Source organism: Equus asinus, chromosome 30, assembly GCF_041296235.1.
Source record: "Equus asinus isolate D_3611 breed Donkey chromosome 30, EquAss-T2T_v2, whole genome shotgun sequence".
NCBI lineage: Eukaryota > Metazoa > Chordata > Mammalia > Perissodactyla > Equidae > Equus > Equus asinus.
Window position 1 is genome coordinate 19,108,727 of NC_091819.1, and position 21,523 is coordinate 19,130,249.

At 43.2% G+C, this 21,523-nt stretch overlaps 1 protein-coding gene across 2 annotated transcripts in view; it reads right to left on the reverse strand.

Moving 5' to 3' along the window:
* Positions 1–304: 304 nt before the first annotated feature.
* The window catches only part of MTARC2 (mitochondrial amidoxime reducing component 2), a 36,007-nt gene continuing 14,788 nt past the window's right edge, over positions 305–21,523 (reverse strand). The window contains exons 5-8 of one of the 2 annotated variants that reach the window (XM_044762736.2): positions 7,301–7,362; positions 7,143–7,214; positions 5,609–5,763; positions 305–1,077 (exon numbers count right to left, since the gene is read on the reverse strand). In XM_044762736.2, the coding sequence (XP_044618671.1) occupies positions 5,637–5,763; positions 7,143–7,214; positions 7,301–7,362 (261 nt within the window). In that variant the 3' untranslated portion in view covers positions 305–1,077; positions 5,609–5,636. Of the gene's footprint in view, positions 1,078–5,314; positions 5,764–7,142; positions 7,215–7,300; positions 7,363–21,523 lie in introns of both variants that reach the window. The other variant, XM_070501635.1, reaches the window with a different exon arrangement.

Consider the following 21,523-nt stretch of genomic DNA (forward strand, 5'->3'; position numbering starts at 1 on the left):
GTTTCAGTCCCAGACGCAGCAAAGGAAAATGGAGAAGGAAGAATAGCTGCTCCTCACTGGCCGCTGGGCGGTCTCTTCAGTCACTGGCCATCAGGCCTGAGATGAGCCATCTGTGGGGTTCATGATGCTCCCCGATCCCCACCAGTGACAGGAAGTAACGTTTGTGGAGTCCGATTGTGTCCCTGGAGGGAAGCCCTGTGCTCAGTAATCACAAACGGTAAAGAAAAATGAATGACAGTGACTGAAGTTCTTATATAAAATGAGAAAAGCCCTGGAAGCCGACTCATCAATACCAGAGAAAAACTATAATTGAGATTCACATTTATTAGTAGTAAAGAAACCACAAATTGTAAATGGGTTAATTCACTCACATATTACTTGAATGAGAATTCTTGTTTCATCATACCAGAATAGTTCATTTCTCTTTGTTACAAAAAAAATTACTCGCACATTAAAAAATATGTTCACGCTTCCTTCCTCCCACTCCTACTCTCAAAATTTCCTTCTCTTTGAAATCCCATTCTCTCCTTTATCACAGTTGGAATCCCAGGTGGTGCATCTGGCAGTTACATGCAACAAGATACTTTTATATGGCTTAATAGAGGCATGATCAAATATAAAAACAAGGTCTATAAAATAATTTCCAGACTCAAACACAACGTGATTTCCATAATGGCCAAGTCAAAAACACATGAGTGAAAAGTTGGTAGGACTCCAAAGCCACGTAAAGACCACCTAACAGGAATTTGTGACTGTGCTAACATGTAAAAGTATGTCAGGAAACCTGTTATTTTCCATGAAATGACAGATGATAAAATGTAAACCTTTTTTTTTTTAATTTTGCAGTTATTTAGCTGATCCTTTAAACTTTCTTTACTCATCAATATTGTCAAGGTCTGGAGAAGTGTAATAGCTATAGTAACATTCAAGATAATTTTATAGGCAATCATTTATTTAAGTCAAAAATAGAGATTCATTTCCAGGATGAAGACAGTCAAAGCCTGGTAATAAGGACTCGCCGGGGTGGTGGTGCTGCTGTCGTCAAAATCCTCATCAATACCTCCAGGATGCTGAAACCTGAATAAATGATAAGAATCTCTGATTAGTTGGTCATTTCTCCTACTGGTCATAAACAATTCCAACATCCACAAAACAGCCTCTTATTGAGGTTAAAATGCAAGAAATATAAACTATGTCCTGCACCAAATTACCTTCACAGAAAAAAGCAGCCTTAAGACTGAGTCATTCCCCCGTTCTGGCGACAGCCCCGAGCAAGGGATGTCTCTCATGTGCCATGTTGGGGTGCCAATGGGAAGAGCCCTTCTGAAAGCCATTGGTCAGGCAACTAAAAAATATGCCTACACCCCACGAGTCAATAATTCCACTTTAGGAATCTAACTTACAGAAAAACACAATTTTGAAATGTTCTGCATACAAAGATATATACTACAATATTATTTATAACAAAACTGGATATAGTCCAAGTGTCAAATATTGTAAAATGGTGTTTAAAAAGTATCATATATTTGTGCAATATAATATTATGAAGCCATCAAAAATGACATTTGAGGTGCCGGCCTGGTGGCATAGTGGTTAAGTTTGCATGCTTCACTTCGGCGGCCTGAGGTTCACAGGTTCAGATCCCCCCAGGCTCAGACCTATACACCACTTATCAAGCCATGCTGTGGTGGCATCCTACATACAAAAGAGGAAGACTGGCACAGATGTTAGCTCAGCAACAATCTTCCTCAAGCAAAAAGAGGAAGATTGGCAATAGATGTTAGTTCAGGGCCAATCTTCCTCACTAAAAAAAAAAAAAGAAAAATGACATTTGAATAGACTGAAGGGCTGTGAAAGTGCTTATGATACATACTTCTGTGTGTATATATATATATAATATGATATATGTATGCATATGATATATTTATCTGTGTATATATATCAATATAGACATGATATATCTATATGCAAATTATATATAGCATACAGATATATCTATCTATATAAATTATATAGACATATAGAAATAAACTATATATAAATTAGATAGATATCACATATATCTATAATTGTATATAATTATATATATTATCACATATATATATCATTATATAATATATATTATACAGATCTTGGCTACATTAAACAAACAAACAAAAAAGCAACCAGAATAAAATTTATAAACAGGGATAATGAGTGATTTCTTTCTTCTACTTTTCCAGTATTTTCTAAATCTGCTGTGATGAACATGTATTCCATTTATAATGGAACAGATAAACTTTTATATAATTAAATTTTAAATGGATAAATAAACAACTGAAGGAACCCTGGTGCAAGCATTAACTGCTACTTTTTGTACAGGCTTTCATCCACCTGTCGTATAAAGGAGATATCCCAGAATGCAGAAACAGTAGCGGGCTCACACTTAAAGTAAATGAGTAACACTGGTGTTATTTTTTTTTTTAAAGATTTTATTTTTTCCCCTTTTTCTCCCCAAAGCCCCCTAGTACATAGTTGTATATTCTTCGTTGTGGGTCCTTCTAGTTGTGGCATGTGGGACACTGCCTCAGCGTGGTCTGATGAGCAGTGCCATGTCCGCGCCCAGGATTCAAACCAACGAAACACTGGGCTGCCTGCAGCGGAGTGCGCGAACTTAATCACGGCCACGGGGCCAGCCGCAACACTGGTGTTATTTTTAAAGCCCAATAGAAATGCATCACCAGAAAGGAAACCTCTGGGTGCTTCTGGGGGTGGGGCAGGGAGACTTGACACGAAGTTCCACTGGTGGGACTCCTGGGGCTGGCACTCAGGGAGGAGAAGCAGAAGTGCCCAGGGTGTGTGGGGAGTGGCGGACAATGAAGCTGAAAGAGAGCTTGGGGCCAAATGGCAAACAGCATCTATGCCACACTGAGGACCGGAGCATGCCACACTTCCCTCTCCACACCCACAGCTTCCACTCTGCTTAAATCACATGCTGTCACCCCAGCCTGGCCCCTCCCCCCTCCTGTCACCCCACTCCGCTCCATCCCACACCTGGCTCAGACAATCTCCCAAAAGCACAGTTTTGACCGTGATTTGGGCTAAACATGTCCCACAGCTACCTTCTCCGGCAAACTAACTGAGAAGAACCTACAGCACGTGGCTTCACCCCTCCTCTCCATCCTCATCTCTCCTCACCCCTGCTCCAGTCCCTGTCCCCCTAGGTCCCTGTAGTAGGTTGGCCATCCTAGGAGCTTCTATCACATTAGACTCCTGGTGCACTCTCTTGACTTTCCTTCCTCCGCAAGTTCAGGTTCCATGTCCACTCTCAAGCTTTCCTCTATCAACCTTCCCAGAAAGAATTTGTTTCTCCTCTGAACCCATGAAGCACTGCATCTCTCCTGAGTTACAGTTATCTTTTTACACATACAAATGCATGGCATAAGGTTGTGCAAAGAGCCTCTTAGCTCTACCTCTTATCAGCTCCTATCTGAGCCTTTTTTCCTTGTCCTTGAAAATGCTGATTACCACATCTATCTCACAGAGACCCTACTAGGATTACAAAAGGTAACACTTAGGCTCTTCAATGCACAAAGACTCCTGGGAAGCAATGAATCCTGAGTCCAAGTGAACCACAGATGCTCCTTGCCTACATCCATTGCAAAACGGGATCCAACGGAGTAGATTTGAGAACAAGCAATACAGAGGACACCCATTTGTTAAGGTACCTCAGAGGCCACTGGGCGCCCTCAAATGCAGACAACATATGAAAGAGCTTGGCTCACGCACTGATCTGGGTCCAGTCAATTGTGGCCTAAATCACAGGAACACAGGATCAGTCTCACTCAAGCCAGATGGCTCAAGCTTGGGTCCACCTTCCCCAGATGGGGCTTTAAGAAATGGTAGACACTTAAGAACTTCCAAATTTTCTCTCCTAACATGTCCCACAGCTACCTTCTCCGGCAAACTAACTGACAAGAACCTACAGCACGTGGCTTCACCCCTCCTCTCCATCCTCATCTCTCCTCACCCCTGCTCCAGTCCCTGTCCCCCTAGTGGGGGGACATACCACACTTCATCAAATCCAAGACACATCAATCCTAAAATATACCACTATTTTATGCATCACTAAGATTTTTCAAAAGGGCATCCTGAATGTTATAAGAAGCTTGCTGATTTCAGAGATGTTAAAATATGGTAAAAATAGGGATCTTAGAACTGATGAAATATAGTTTTGGTTATGGAAATGCCTAATCATAACAGGTAGCCAACAGAAGATTCTTTCCTTTTTGCCCATCTCAAGGGGAAAGCCAGTCTCATCTTTATATCCACTATGGCATCTAAGACTGGGCACTGCATGGGGTAGTTGTTGCAATGATGACACTAAAACTCATTGCTGATATTTATTGAGCACATCCTATATTTCTGTTGCAATGCTGCAACTTTATATGAACTAATCCTCAAAATAACTTTTACTGGAGGTCGGCCCAGTGGCACAGTGGTTAAGTTCACACACTCTTCTTTGGTGTCCTGGGGTTCACCAGTTCAGATCCCGGGTGTGGACCTACCCACCACTTGTCAAGCCATGCTGTGGAAGGCCTCCCACATATAAAGCAGAGGAAGATGGACACAGATGTTAGCTCAGGGCCAGTCTACCTCAGGAAAAAGAGGAGGACTGGTGGCAGATGTTAGCTCAGGGCCAATCTTCCTCAAAAAAAAAAAATAACTTTTATTGATTGTTTTGAATACTATTATTATTTCCACTTGGCAGAGAAGACAATGAGGCTTAGAGGAGTGAAATAACCAAGTTAGGGAATGGAGCTGCCAGGATGACAAACCCAAGTATATCTAATGCTAGGTCCAGACTCTCTGAACCATGCTGTCCTGAAGGATGAGAAGGCAAGATCGTGAGAAGGTCAGGCCAGAATTAGAGAGAAGGATGGTCAAATGTTTTGGAAATGAGGTGACTTTAAGAACTGGGTTATGGGTTTTACGAGAAGAGTTACTCAAAAACCTCGATTTGAGGTCTTCCGACTGACTTTCTCATTCCTATAATTTGGGGGTTAGGCATTCCGCTCCAGGACTCAGGGTTTTATTTGGCCTGATGGAATCAAGGTGAGAGCATTATTTTCTACCTTGTAATTCAGAATTCAGGCACCTTGATGCCCTGATCTTTTTTTTCCAAACCTTAAATCATATTTAAAAAGGACATTTGATGAAAAGCATTTGATTCAACTTTTTTCCTCAAGTTGATTTTGAATAATTTAAACATTTCTGCTTCCCTTTTCCATCAGAGACAGAAAAAATAAAGAAAGAACTCTTGAGAACGACTCACCATCATTTCCTTATTCCTTAAAGATCTTCCCTAATGAGCTGGGAACATAAACTTGTCTTTCTGCTGAGGCTCCTGCATCAGCATTCTATAATTGGATGGGAAAGTGGGATGGAGAAAGCTGGAAGAATACAGATTACTGAGAGGAATAAAAACAAAGGGTATTTTCCAGCTCCGAAGATTAGAACACAAACTGCTCATTCTCCCAAGAGTTAAAGCAACAAAGCATAAAAACATCTCAACACAAGAAAATGTGACAGTAACTTCAAGGCGCAGCATTCCAGAAGCAAAGCTGACCTTTTACCACGTCAGCATAGTGGATCCGTCACTCTACCATCCGATACACGGGGTCACCCACTTTCAGGCTTCCAGTTTTTTCCACCGAATAATAGATCCCAAAAAGGGGGGACGACTTGTGTATTTCCTTCTCAGAAGGATCACATAGGCGGTAGCTGAAAGAAGCAAAAGTCCATCATTAGGCACAAAAAAGAAATAATTTAAATGCTCTCGATAGAATTCAAGTCTTCACTCTCAGGTTATCTATACAGAAATAGCGAGCCTTTTCTACAATATTGACAGCAGTCTGTGAGCAATTGGTCAAACTGCAAATAATCCTGGTTTTTCTAGACGCATCCTGAGAGTCTAAAAAATTTTTCCATGGCTTCAGTTGGAGGTCAAAAAGAGAAAAACTTATACGTGTTACTTAAAATAAATACTCTGTCTACATGTGTACCTCCAACTTCACGACACATTGAAACAAGTGCTCATGCAGTCTCAAAACGGAAACACCCTGAACCCTAAAACCTTCTGTTTAATGTGGGTAAGCATATGCTTTCCACCTCTCCACGTTTATAAGCCCCAAATTGGGGTTCTTTGGTGAACAAAGACAAAGACAGAGATGCAGTTCACAGCGGGGCTGGACTATTGCTGAAGTTAATTTTTTCAAAACGCTTGTCTAAAGAAAAAAAAAATTTACTGCATCTTAAAAATCAAAAAACAAAACAGAATTGTAAATCTAAAGGCTTCAAGAAATAACCTCTTTTCTAACTTAAACCCATTCAAAACAAAAACCAAATAGAGGAAAGGGAAATAAAATAGGATACACCTCCCAAAAAATGTTAACTTAGATTTAAAAACACATTCTAGGGGCCAGCCCAGGGGTGTAGCAGTTAAGTTCACACACTCTGCTTCGGCTGCCTGGATTCACGAGTTTGGATCCCAGGTGCAGATCTACGCATCACTTATCAAGCCATGCTGTGGCAGGCGTCCACAAATAAAATAAAGGAAGATGGGCAGAGATGTTAGCTCAGGGCCAATCTTCCTCAAAAAATAAATAAATGAATAAAATAAAAAATAAAAATAAATAAATAATAAAAAACACATTCTATCTTGAGAACTAAAGTCAGCCAAAATTCTTTAAATAAACACGACATAAAAGCAGCTCCTGGATAAACAAACTCTGACAATTCATTACACTCCAATTTTTCTAACATTTCATTATACAACTTCAATTACTCTCATATTCCTTGATATGGATTCTAATAAAGGAATCTGAGTTGCAATAAAAATAAAGTATTTGATGTCTTAATATGGAAATACACACGTAAATGTTATTAAAAATTGATATGAGAGAGATGAAAATTTCAAAACGTAGTATTATACAATTAAAATTTGGTCAAAAGCAATAGAAAATCCATCCAAAAAAAAAGAAGCACAAGTACTCACATGAACTAACAGACACAGACCAACCAGAAGGCAAAGTGGAAGGTGCTCGAGAGAACACCTACACCCACAGGATGGGGATAATATTAGAAACACATTGACCTTCTACCTCTTCAGGGTTTCCAGTGGCTCCTTCCTGTCTATCACTCCAGTATCCGGGTCTACGGTGGTCAAAATGCACCTGTCATGCAATAACCAAGGGTTAGGTGATAGTTAAGAACCAATGAGCGAGCCACGCCAGAGGTCCCGCCTCGAGAGAATCCTCACCTGGAACAAGCCAAAACCTTTTTCATTTCTACGTTGCCAATTAGGAGTTCATCCCAGGTATCCTAGGAGAAAAGGCAAAGTTATCTTTTGAAGTAAGGTTTCATTAGTCTTTAAAGCAGTTTATTCTTTGGCTGGGAGTAACTATGCAGCTAGCAGAATAAAGCAGAGCAAGAAGATGCCAAGAACTCTCTCCCAAAAGGACTCAAAGGGAGGCAACGTGTCGGTGAGTCCAGGATCCACTTCTTGACTCACAATCTCAGAAACCTGACTCTGTCGGCACAGCGGGAACAGACCTTCTCTCGGGGGCAGTTTGCCATGAGAATCACAAATTAACTGGAGGGTTGATTTATTGATATATAACAAACAAGAAATGTATAGCTTGCAAGACCAGCCCACTTTTTCCTTATAGTTAAGCTACAATGGAAGCCAAGTTAAAGTCGGGTCCTTCTTTGATGAGTGGGACATCACCCAAGCGAAGTCAGTTATAAGATTCACACTTCAACACTTCTTCCTCCACACAGAGGCAGCCAGACCCGGGGTCCTGGCATGCCACAGCTACTGGCCCTGTTTTGCTCTCCCACCTTTGAACAATGGCACTGCCAACGTCTGCCACAGGGTTTTGATCAATCCTCACAACTCTGAGGGAGGTACTGATGTGATCCCCATTTTACACAAAGAACTGGAGGCAGAGAGAGATGAGAAAATTTGCTCCTAGTCACAACAGCTAGGTTTGAAGATCTTTCTGATCCTGAAGACGAGACTTTTAACCACCCAGCTTTTAACTATATTTATATCTATCTATCTACACACATATATACGGAGGTTATGCAGATCACATTATGGATACGCACAGTCACCCCTCGGTATCCGCGGGTGACGGTTCCGGGAACCCCCGCGGATACCAAAATCCGCGAATGCTCAAGTCCCTTATATACTATGCAGTACAATGAATACAGTCAGCCCTCCATATCCGCAGGCTCCGAAGCCCATGGACAAGGAGCACCGGCTGTGTACATACTTATATAATTCATATATATATATACACACACATACATATATGTAAGGAGGGCATGTTACAGGCCTCTCGTTGATAGGGAAGCCATCTATGAAGTTTGAATTTCACGGGACAATCTTTTGTCCAGGCCTCAGGAGGAGAGGTGGGAGGCATTGGGGGGATGGGGCCCCACTACAAGCTGCATAACCAAAACCGGTATTTCCAATCAGATGTAAAAAAAAAATGTCCCTTGAAAAACTGTTTCCTGATCTCAACCCAAGAGCAATTTTTGAAGACCATGGGGTCTGAGGGATCTGGCGAGAAATCAGTCTCCGAGTGTGGAAATGAGGCGTCTATTGCCCTCACCTGGTCACTTCAGACCCCCTCGCTGGGCATGAGAGAGGACCATGTCTGTTTCTGCAGGGGGCAGGGCGGAGCAGGCAGCAAGGGACTAACACACAGCATTTCCTTTCCCACCGCTGACGACCAGGCTCTGGTCAGGCTCTGGTCCTATTTCCGGGGTACACTAGCTCCCCAGGGCCTATCAGGGTGATTTAGCAAACGCACAACAGGTACTCCGGTACCTAACTGGGTCTTCTCAACTAAGAAATCTCCTACAGGATATGACCACAGCTAACAGACTGAGTGAGCTAAAAAGATCTCTGTCGATGCCTTGGGTTCCCAACCATCATTTGTGAAACTTTCTGGGTGGAAATAAACTACAGTTCCAACCAACCAGTTGACGAATGAACTATGTAACCATTCTAAGAGGCAAGGACACAGCACGGAACCAATGGGATCTCTATATCCCAGCCAGGACTTAGTACCAGCACGGTAATAAGTGGTTCGAATAGCAAAACTGCAAGACAACCATCGCGGGTGGCTCAGCTCCTGGCGGCATGCGACCTCCCATGGGGTATGATCAATAATATAGGTCCCGGGCCGGGAAGGGACCGGTGATGGGGGGCCCGGGCCTGGAGGCGGCCGAAAAGACTGGACGCATTTCACCACACGAGGGCGCTGCGGCCACAGGACTGTGAGCCCATCAAGCACCCGAGGCCTGAACCCCGAGCTCTCCAGGCACCTCCGTTCACTTTCTTTTTACAAGTGGTGATGAATTTCAGTTTTCAAAGCCACATATGTGTGGAAATTCTGCCTTAGGACTATGATATGAAGCAGGGGAGTCTGAAAAGTTCAGTTAGGTTTCCGAGCTTAACAAAACAGATTTAATCTGCTCTCACACTATTAGACGACGGCAGGATCCAGTTTAGAATAACAAATTGTCCGGATTCATAGGAATTGTCTGAAGCCACCCAGATGCCAAACTCTAATTATTTCTTCAAATATTAACCATTTTATATAATAATGTCACCTATATTAATGATTGCCAGCATTTTGGTGTAAAGCATTATTTGCAGTAAAAAAAAAATACTGAGCTAATTAAGTTTACATGTAATTATTAATTTTTATTTGAGGACAATAATAATACGTTTTAAGTTATTGAAAATGAATCTGTTAATCATGTATGAAATTAAATTTTCCATTACATTCTACTAGACACGCAAAATTCCCTCGTCTTCCCTATACACAAAAACCACTTGAAGAGCTTACAGCTCCCCCTGCTGGTGGGAAGGCTCTCTGCAGCCTGGCAAAATCCAGGCCACTGTGACTTTGCGAAAAGGGATAAAGCCATGGAGTTTTTGAGGAGGAGGAAGAAAGGAAAGGAAGAGAGGGGGCCTGCCTGGTGGCACAGCAGTTAAGTTCGCATGTTCCGCTTCCGCAGCCCGGGGTTCCCGGTTGGGATCCAGGGTGTGGACATAGCACTACTTCGCAAGCCATGCTATGGCCGGCGTCCCACATAAAAAGTAGGGGAGGATGGGCACGGATGTTAGCTCAGGGCTAATCTTCCTCAAAAAAAAAAAAAGGAAGGGAGAAAGACAGGGGGAAAAGGAAAAGAGCTGTAGATAATGGGCTCAGCACTGAAATAATCCTGAGAATTCACTGAATTTGCAGACATCTCATAAACGCTGAATTAAGACTACATAATTTCCCATCACAAGCAGCACCCAGAGAAAGATGTAAAATAAGGGTGGGGGTTGCTGTAGAACACACAGAACACAGATGAGGGCGTCTGTTTATTCGAGACCATCACTAGAGTCCGTATAGGCATTTGCCAAGTACAAAATTCCAAGTATGAAACTTAAAATATCATGACCAGCACAGAAGAATCTCCCTCCTTTCCTTTCTCTCTATATAGTTATATACATATATATATGGCTATACACACACACACATATATATATATACATATGACTATACACATATTTATAGAGAAGGAATAGATATATACAAAGAAAATTTATACCTATATATTCCATTTTTTTCTATATCTCTGTTATAGTCATATATACTTTTTTTGCATATGTACATATGGCTATATGCATACATACACACATATATGCCTACATACATATATTTAGAAAGAGGAAATAGACATAGAGAGAGTTTATATATCTAGACATTCCATCTTTACAGTCACGTACCCCATAACAATGTTTCAGTCAACAATGGACCACATATACGACAGTGGTCCCATACGACTGGTACCATACAGCCTAGGCGTGTAGTAGGCTATACCATCTAGGTTTGTGTAAGTCACTCTATGATGTTCGCACAACGACGAAATCGCCTAATGATGCATTTCTCAGAACATAGCCCCACTGTTAAGCGGCACATGACTGTAGAGAGAAAGAGAGAGAAAAAGGGGTCGGGGAGAGGACAGCACCAGGTGAGAATGGAGGCCAAGGTGAGCTCTTGAACACCAACTAACCATAGAAGGACAAGAAGACATCTGAGCATAAGACGGTGAGACAGACAATAGGAGCCTGAAGGTCTGCTGTTGCAATGGGCTGTGAGTGAACTTACCCTAAAGAGCACAGTCAGATCGGCAATCCTTATCAGACCAACAGCCACAGAGCCTTCGGCACCTGTCCTCAGGCCCTGCTCTCGTGCACCATCCCCACTCTTTCACCCCCTGAATCTCAGTCACAAGGTCAGGGCTGCCCCTTTTCCTGCTCCTGAATTTCTAATTGCTACTCATAAGTTCACTATATTGTGTCAGACATACACTTGTTAGAAGCAATTTTAAGCTATGTTGAGATAAACCGAGGGAATGAATAAGTAAATAAACACAATTGTTGTTTAGAAATCCTTAGCAATTTTTCCAGTTTGGTATCAATGACCCTACAAGATTACAATAAGCTCGGAAAGTCATCTCCTAGAGACTAACGGAATACAGGTGGGATGTGTATACGATGCTCACAGTTTGGGCATTAGGAAGGAGATGGGAAACTCTATTTCTTAACAATGAATAATGTTCAAGATGATGCTGCGTGCAAAAAGCACATCTATATATACCACATGTAGGATGATTTCATTTACAAAAAATAGCTGTATATATAGCTACTTGTGTATATTTATAGCAATGTATTTTTAAGGTTCCTCAAGTTTAAACAGTATTATTTGTTTCTTTATAAATTTCTATTTTCTTCTTTTTCCTTTTTTTGCTGTATTTTTTATAAGAAGCATGATAAACCCAATAACACATTTTTAAAATCATTTTAGTCTAGAAAGTTTCTCAGATTCTTTCTGATACCAAATACACGGCATCTTTTCCAACACAGTTCTGCAATTCTCTGACACCAACTGCTGTCCAAGAAGTGAAGGCATTTCTGACACTGACTGCTCAGAGCTAGCCAGAGGTTAAGGGCTCAGTCCCACAAGACTGCCCCCACTCAGATGCCAGTCTCAGGTCTCCCGAACTTCTGACGAAACAGCTATAAATGCAGGGTTCCCATGACCCCCTCCTCAGGTTTGATATTTTGCCAGAAGAGCTCACAGGACTTGAAAAGGACTTTACGATGACCAGTTCATTATAAAGGATACAACTCAGGAAGAGGCAAATGGAAGAGATGCACAGGGAAGCGTATGGGGGAGGTTCCAGAACTTCCATGCCCTCTCCCTGAGGTGCACCACTCTCCCAGCACCTCAAGGTGCTCACCAACCTGGGAGCTCTCCAAACCCCATCATCAGAGGTTTTTATGGTGATTGCGTTACTTAGGCGTGTGATTGATGAAATCTTGGCCATTGGTAATTGAACTCAACCTCTAGCCCCTCCTTCCTCCCTGGAGGTCTGGGGCGGGGCTAAAAGTTCCAACCCTCTAATCACGGCTTCGTCTTTCTGGTGACCAAGCCTTGGTCTTTCTGGTGACCAACCTCCCTCCCCATGCTACCTACCCCCGCCCTCCAGCCACTCACTTCATTAGCATAAACTCAGGTATGATTGAAGGGGGCCTGTTATTCATAACAAAAAGCGCTCCTATCACTCAGGAAATTCCAAGGGTTTTAGGAGCTGTGCCAGGAACTGGGGACAAAGACCAGATATATATTTCTCACTACACCACACAGTTAAACTATCTCAAACCAAAAATTGTTTTTCTATTTTTAAGGTGTATAAGCAAAACAATATTCCTTAATGTCCTATTCCAAAATTTAATCTCTCCCTATAAAGAAACCCTTGGCGTTCTTCCTACAGTTAGATACACACACATACCCTGTGTTGAGTGCTCCTTTCTCTGGGCTCCTGTGAGTGTGGTTACCTATCTCAGCTGCTATCAGTACCACAACCTTCCAGCCACTGAGCCCTCCATCCTGCTTTGTCCTGGGACCCCTGCAGGCAGACACAGGGAGTCCATTTCTGTAACCTTAGCATCTATCTCAGAGATTAGCACCCAGTTAGCCTTCAATAAACATCTGTTGCCAACATGAATGTTCCAGAATCTTGGCCAATGTATGAACTTGCAAGAAATCAGTTTCCTTAGCTAAAATAAAAGTCTCCCTCACAGCCAAACTTCCTGCACAAACTAACACAGGATGCCGTACTCGAAGAATTATGAACTTACATGAGACACGACTTTTCACTTATCAAATTAATAAAAATTATAGGCGACAGTGCTGGCAGGAGTATAAGGAAAAGGGCATGTTTCTGCCCACCTTGTGGGAATATAAATTGGTACAAGGTTTCTGCAAAAGGATTTGGCAATATACATGGAGAGCCTTGAAAATGCTGATTTAGCATTTCCTAAGAATAACTTTAGAAATGCAGACAAAGACTGGTTACAAAGCTCTTTATTATTTATGTAAGAAAAAATGGAAAATAGCCTAAATGCCCAATGGTAAGGGAATGGCTAAGTAAGCTATTGCACAGTCTATGATGGACTAATACGGGCCCACGAAACCCACGCTAATGAAGAATTTGTAAAGACAGATGTGTTTGCCATATTCCGTTAAGTGAAAGTGGTGAAATTGGGCACCATCTATGCAGCATCATGCAGACAGTATTGGAAACACAACAAAATGTTATCTCACAGGCTACTTTTTGACCATAGGATCATTAGAGATTTTCATTCCTTCCTTTAAACTTTCCGTATGTTTCCAACTGTACACAGAGGATGTGTTACTTTAAAAAATTACTTTTATAAATAGAAAAAATTAACCTTATCTGAAAAAGATTCTTGAACTGAATCATTGAAAAGCTTCCCACATCTCTGCAGCCCTGGTTCCAGATCCCCTCGGGGCTTTCTCACACCCCCAGGTTCCAGCAACACTGTGTAAAGAAGCGATAGATTTTCCCCTTAAAGTGGAAGTCTCCTCCAGTTACACAGGGGCTGCTGTGTGCTCCTACAATCGCAGGAGTCACCTTTCTGTAAAGCTAAATGCATAATAAATGTGCCAGGAGGAATTTGCTGGCTGGGGCACTTGGACCCAGAGAGTTCGGGAAGAAGAGAAGGACACAAGCCTGAGGCTTTCTGCAAAGCTAGTTTCTGTTCCCTGGAGGCCCCTACTTAGAGGAAGACCAGTAAGAGGTTACAAAAAGGGAAAGAAGAGACCTGCAGATGTGGCTGTTTCTCTGTCTCTGAAGCGTGTTCACTGAGTTGGATACTTTGTGGGGCTGACATGGCTGAATGTGTCCCACTCATACGCCGGGCTCTTCTGAGGGAAGTTAGGGCCACGAGGATTCCTGCACCTCATGGACATAAGAGATCCTCATCTCCCCTCAGGGTTCAGCTCCTGACTGAGATGCTGAGGGGTCCCATGCCCACCAATGGGGGCGTCCAGGAGAGGCAGCCATTGACCCCAATTCCCAAAGGCAGCAGCCTGGCCTGCTTTGGGTTGCTCTTCAGCACCCTAGGTCCAGATGTGAATTACAGTCCTCCAGAGGACCTCAAGAGAGAGGGATGGGGTGGGGGGGGCCAGACAACTCCTACCCACCCCTACTCTTCCATCTCTACTTCAACATCTCTATCTGCTTGCTTTTTTTTTTTTAAATTATCTTAACTTTTTTTTTTTTTTAAGATTTTATTTTTCCTTTTTCTCCCCAAAGCCCCCCAGTACATAGTTGTATATTCTTCGTTGTGGGTCCTTCTAGTTGTGGCATGTGGGACGCTGCCTCAGCGTGGTCTGATGAGCAGTGCCATGTCCTCACCCAGGATTCGAACCAACGAAACACTGGGCCGCCTGCAGCGGAGCGCGTGAACCTAACCACTCGGCCACGGGGCCAGCCCCCTCAACATCTCTATCTGATGGGCTTATCTCAAGGGCAGCTTTGTAAGCCAAGGGCCACTCCTCACTGACGATGTATAGATGTGCCTGTTTGTGCAAGCACACCTGCTCAAAGGGAACACCCATCGAAGGCTTTCGTTTCCTCCTTGTTCTGAAAAGCAACCTCTTTACAGGCGGGTAAGATATGATAAACACAATTCAATGGCCAATCCCTGCCCCTAATTCAGTCCAACAAGGTCACACATACTCTCAAGCTTGTCCATTCAGGACCAAGGATAAATGGGAAAAAGCACAGTGAAGGAAATCTTGAGAAATGGGCCTCATACGACTGTTAGGAAGATTAAAGGTGTTCACTTATAAAAAAGTTGGAACATAGTGTGTGCAATATAAGGGTTGGTTAAAAATAAAAAAGCCAACAAAGAGATCACCTCGGAGACGGGGTTCTGAGAGACATTTGTGATAAAGTGCCTTTACTGACCACACATTCACACACAGAAGGAAAAGGCAAAATTATCCAACTTTAGGGCTGCAAAGAACCTTTAAAATCCTTTAAAACAACTTTAAGATCAGAAAACAATGCTCAGAGAGGTTGAGGTCAAGCTCACAAGGATGGAAGGACCACGTGGCCCTGCTGGTCTCCACGCACACGGGCGGTGCCTGCTGACTATCATCTTGCTCCAAGGAAAACCCCAGGCCAGATGGTCCCGCCCTGGCTCATGCCAGAGTCACCTGGGGAGGCTGAAAAGTCCTCCGCCCAGCCTGCACCTGGACCCAGGCTCAGGACTGTTGAAAGCTCCCCCCGTGCGACGTGCAGCCAGCGTGGGAACCTCAATCTCGGCAGATCTCAACACATTTCCTCTAAGGAGACTCTAAGTGACTCTGACCCCACTTACCTTCCTGGCCATGGGTTTTCCGGGGGTGTCTCATTTACTCAGTGGGTGCAGTGGTGGAAAAAGCTGTGGGGGGTGGTGTGGAATCCCACAGAAGCATCCTCCTCATTTCTTCTTCTTTTTTTTTTTTTTTTTGAGGAAGATTAGCCCTGAGCTAACATCTGCCATCAATCCTCCTCTTTTTGCTGAGGAAGACTGGCCCTGAGCTAACATCCGTGCCCATCTTCCTCTACTTTATATGTGGGACGCCTGCCACAGCATGGCTTCATAAGCCGTGCATAGTTCCACACCCGGGATCGGAACCAGCAAACCCGGGGCAGCTGAAGTGCAAACTTAACCGCTGCACCACTAGGCGGCCCCCTCCTCATTTCTTCTTGATATGAAAGGGGCAGAAGCTCTCCAGGGTTTGGCTCCACATTCTTCATCTCCTTTCCTACCCCTTAAAAGTCTCTGTGGCGAATATTTCAAGTCACTTTTTCATTTGCTGAGAAGTAAATGAATACGGAGATCTCCTTAAGCAAAGGACTAACTCTGTCGGCAAATTCTTCTGAAACGTGAACACATTATTACTCCCTCCACCCAGGACCCTGTCTCTCACGTTTTCATCATTTTGTCTTTCCAAATCGGGACCAGCCGGTCCAAGGTCTTCACTTGAGGCTCCTGACAAACTGCGCATGTCAGAAAAGCTCCCCGGATGAGAGCTGGGACCTCCTCGCTTGCAAGGTGTACCAGAAACGCCAAAACGCCAGCAGTCCGCCACATGCGTTCCCCAGGCCTCTTCTTGCTGCTTGTCATTCACTCAGAAAGGAAAACGACTTTAGATGCTCAGCGTGCTTCCGGCAAAGTCAATAAACGTGAAATCTGGGCTGGTCTTCACTATGCCAAAGCTGATGCCTGCTCTTCCTCTCCCTTTTTTTTTCATTGCTGTTAACTGTCTTACTTCTTCCAGAAGCAGAGATCTGATCTTCCCGACCCCACAGGGAGTGGGGGCCCAAAGTAGTTTTGCTAAATGGCCTGGCAGTGGCTTGAAGGAGCGAGAGTTGTGTAGATGGTTTAAATTCATGCACTTCTGACAGACGGCCAGCGCCCAAAGCCTCACTTGGCCACACACTAGCTGTGTGACGATGGGCAAGGAACTCAATTTCTCTGAGTCTCAGTTTCCACATCCGGAAAAGAGAAGTGAAAACACTACTCGCCTCAGTAGCTATTAAACATTTTCCACCATGAACGAAGAAAAAAATTACATTTTATAATCTATTGCCAAAACTTGGAAGCAACCAAGATGTCCTTCAGGAAGTGAATGGGTAAATGAATTGTGGCACATCCAGATAATGGAATATTATTCAGCGCTAAAAATAAAGGAGCTATTAAGCCATGAAAAGACATGGAGGAATCTCAAATGCATATTACTAACTGAAAGAAGCTAATCTGAGAAGTCTACATACTGTAGGATTCCAAATATATGACATTCTCGAAGAGGCGAAACTATGAAGACAATAAAAAGATCAGTGGTTGTCGGGGGCGGGGGGTGAGGGTGGGCAGAGATGAACGGCTGGAACACAGAGGATTTGTAGGGCAGTAAAAATACTCTGTATGGGGGCTGGGCCAGTGGCACAGCGGTTAAACGCGCACGTTCCACTTTGGCGGCCCCGGGTTTGCCAGTTCGGATCCGGGGTGCGGACATGGCACCACTTGGCAAGCCATGCTGTGGTAGGCGTCCCACATATAAAGTAGAGGAAGATGGGCACGGATGTTAGCTCAGGGCCAGTCTTCCTCAGCAAAAAAGAGGAGGATTGGCAGTGGATGTTAGCTCAGGGCTAATCTTCCTCAAAAGAAAAAAAAAAACTCTGTATGATATTAAAATGGTATATACATCATTATACATTTGTCCCAACCTATAGAATGCACAACACCAAGAGCAAACCATAATGTAAACTATGGACAATGGCTGATTGTCATGTGTCAATGTGAGTTCATCCTTGGTAAAAACTGTGCCATTCTGGTGAGTGGTGTTACTAATGAGGGAGACTTCGTACGTGTGGGGTCAGGGGTGTATGGGAAATCTCTGTACCTTCCTCTCCAGTTTTATTCTAAAGCTAAAAGTGCTCTAAAAATATAGTCCTTTAAAAAAACTACATATTATCTTGTTTCCTAAAGCTGTCTCACACACACACATCCCAGATAAAACTTAAACAAAGCTTTCACAAAACAATTCTTAATCTTTCTACATGTAGCCTACTCTGATATCTTTTATTCTATTCTAGTCTTTTTTTTTTTTTAATTCTGGTCAGGGCCCAGCTCATATTACAGCCCAATAATGGGTTGTGACCTGTAGTCTGGAAAGGGGAAGTAGGATTTAATGGGACAATGCACATAAGGGAGCTGGCCCAGAGCGTGCCACACTGTAAGCATCTGATAATTGGGAGCCATGGTTGTTATTGTTATTTTTGTTATTGTTTTATACATTGCTATTTTTATCATTGCTACCTCAGAGATGCCTGAAGCCAGGCGAATAAATATAAGCATCCAAATAAAATCCTAACTCATCTCAACTCAGGTTTTGAGGACTGAAAACTCTGGTAATGAGGATTTGCAAAAATTCTGTTTTTGACCAGCTGCAAAGTCCTGGAAGGACCCATTTCACACAGCCAGGGAGCCGTGGGGCTGGAATTCAAACCTCAGTTCTCTGGCTTCAAAATCCACCGCCTCTCTAGAAGCTTCTCGGAGAAGCACTTCCTGAGTGACAGGTAACAACATGCCAAGAGTTTTCTGCGAGCTTCTCCACAGTCCTTTCAAAATGTGCAGTGAGGAATGATACCAACAAGACATTCCAAAAAAAATGTCAAGTCCTGCTCACGAGGACAGCAAGCAAAGTTCGGGAAACACACCCCCGGCAATGGTCAGCTACAGAGAAAAGAAGCATTGGTCAACTTCATTATTTTCAAACTCTATTTGCTCTGCATTCCCAGAACTCAAACACAGCACACTGGCCCGAGAGAACCCGCCTTTGAAAATGTGCTTAATATTCTGTTAAATGGAAAAAGTACAAAGTACTTTGGGCCACAAAGAGCAAATGTTGCACAATGCATTCTTCTATTGCCCTATATTTTTGCAATAAATAATGGCCTAAACTTTTGCACCATGCTTAGGTTTGCTATTTTTCTTTATTATTAGTTGGTCTATTAAATATTGACGTGCGTTATCATTTTACATTAATATTTCACAGAGTCCCACTAACTGAAAGGGTTATAATTGTGTCACGGTGCCAGGTAGTGAAGTTAATGCATCAGGCCCTTAACTACCGGGCTTCCTAATTTCAGGGAGAATAAATCAGCAATATTAGTATCATTTTGTTGTAAGGATTTTTTTTAATATGCATAACCAGAGGATTCTTCTAGAAAAATCAGAGTGTTCCACCTTACTATTTCTGTAAGCCCATCACCATGCAGGAATAAAACCACAAATGGACTTGGCAGCATGAGGTCACTGCACATAGTTTTATCAAAAAAAAGACTCCACCCACTTAAATTGCCTAAGAGAACACGATTAGGCTTACATTAGCCTTTGGTTCAGTTTGACAAGTCCTAGGAGAGCAAAATTCTGTAGCCAAGACTGAGAGTATCTTTTCTCTTATTCCTCCAGCTCAAAATCTTAAACTAAAATCAGTATCTTCAGTGGGACAAACCAAGAAAAATTTTATTCCCAAAAAGAAAGTTTCTCAGAAAATAATGGACCAGTTACAGGATTCTTGTGGAAGGATTTTTGCTTCATGGACGAATTTCTACTACAATCTATAATCACATGCCTTATTAATACCGAGCACTAATTCGGTGTTTAACAAGCGTCCAGTGACTTCAGACTTAGGTGCACTCTACTAGAAAGTACGGGAAAGTGGAGCAGGGAAGAAATAGGTGGGTTTACTGGGAAGCTAACAAGACTTGAGCCTGAGGCCCTTTGAAGCCCTGCATCTAATTCTGTTTTCATTGTTTTCTTTCAGTAATATTTGTTGGATGAATGCAAATCACAATTATTTCCTTGTTCAAAATCATTACCAGCTCTGCAATATCCACAACACGAAATCCAAACTCCTTGGCATGGTGGCCTCCAGCCAGCTCGGGGTCCAGACTCCTCCTGCCACTTCTCCCCCAGTGCCCCTGTGATTCTGAAATGCTCCCGCACACCCCTTCATGTCAGGGCCTCTCATGCTTCTGGGCCTTCCAAACGGCTGCCTCCTTTACCCAGAATGACCCTTACTCACTCTCGCCAGCACACACTGCACACACACCCCTACACACAGACACAGCGTGGCTTCTGGGTAGCGTGATCTGGTCCCCCTCAGCACCTCCCATCTCCAGGCAGATTTAGGCACTTCTACTTCGAAGCATCCATGGCACCTGCTAAGCGTGTCCATTAAAGCACTTTTCATGCTGGGCTGTCACTGTCTCATGACCATTCCTCTCATATCAGAAACTCGGAAGGGCAGGGTCCGTCTCTTTTCATCTCTGTGTCCAGGGCTCTTGGACACAGTGCCTGGCCCATAATAAATGATCAATTAAAAAAAAAACATTGTTGGGGCTGGCTCCGTGGCCGAGTGGTTAAGTTCGTGTGCTCTGCTGCGGTGGCCCAGGGTTCGGATCCTGGGCGCAGACATGGCACCACTCATCAGGCTACGTTGAGGCAGCGTCCCACATCCCACAACTAGAAGGACCTGCAACTAAGATATACAACTGTGTACGGGGGGGGGTTTGGGGAGATAAAGCAGAAAAAAAGAAAAAAAAAGATTGGCATCAGTTGTTAGCCCAGGTGCCAATCTTTAAGAAAAAAAAAAAAAAATTGTTAACAAATGGAAAGAGGAATTAAAGAAAATAAATAAGAAATGACAGGATAACATCAACAAGTAGACAACTTCTGTATACACTGCTATTTTTTTAACTATTAAATAATATGAGGTACCTACATGTGCAAGGATTTATACTGGGCTCTGTGCAAAGGCTTATCCTAAAGGACAATGTTTACCAGCAAAAAGGGGCACATTTTACTCACACAAAAGGACATGTGGGCACCCAGGGGAGCAAAGAATTGAGAAGGTGTTCAAGAGCCTCTCCTCTCAGACGTATGACTTGAGATCTCTAAATTGGAACCAGCACCTTAACACCTCAGACGGTGGAGTTACGAGTCTTGGGTTCTAATGCGAGAGCCACCACTTACACACCTAACAAGTTGCGTAACACCCCAGGCTTCAGTTTCCTTATAAAAAGGAGAAAATAATACAGACTTCACAGGATTGTCTTAAGGATCAAATAAAATAACTTGTATGAAGTGATTCATCAGCTCAATGCCTGGCATCCAGCTGACACCCAATAAACGCAATTTTTTTGTTGTTACTTCCGGTGCTCATAAAATTTAGCCCACCCTCAGGTTTCATATGATTGCTGATGTTTCTTATTATAAAGCAACACCAGCTATACGTATTCCATGCACAGATCTCAGGTTACAACTGGTTCGGATGTGGCTGTCCCTTCAGAGCTACAAAGGACTCTGTCTGCAGAGGGTGGAAATTTCTGGAGTCAGCAACATAAGAGAGCCTGTGGGTGCTCTGGGAGAGAACTCAGGCCACAGCATAGAATGTCTCCAGGGCCCCATTCACAGGCGCATCTCCTGTATCCCTGCTTGGTCTCCATTTTAGGGTCTGGGGCTTCCAGGAGTCTCAAATCTTTG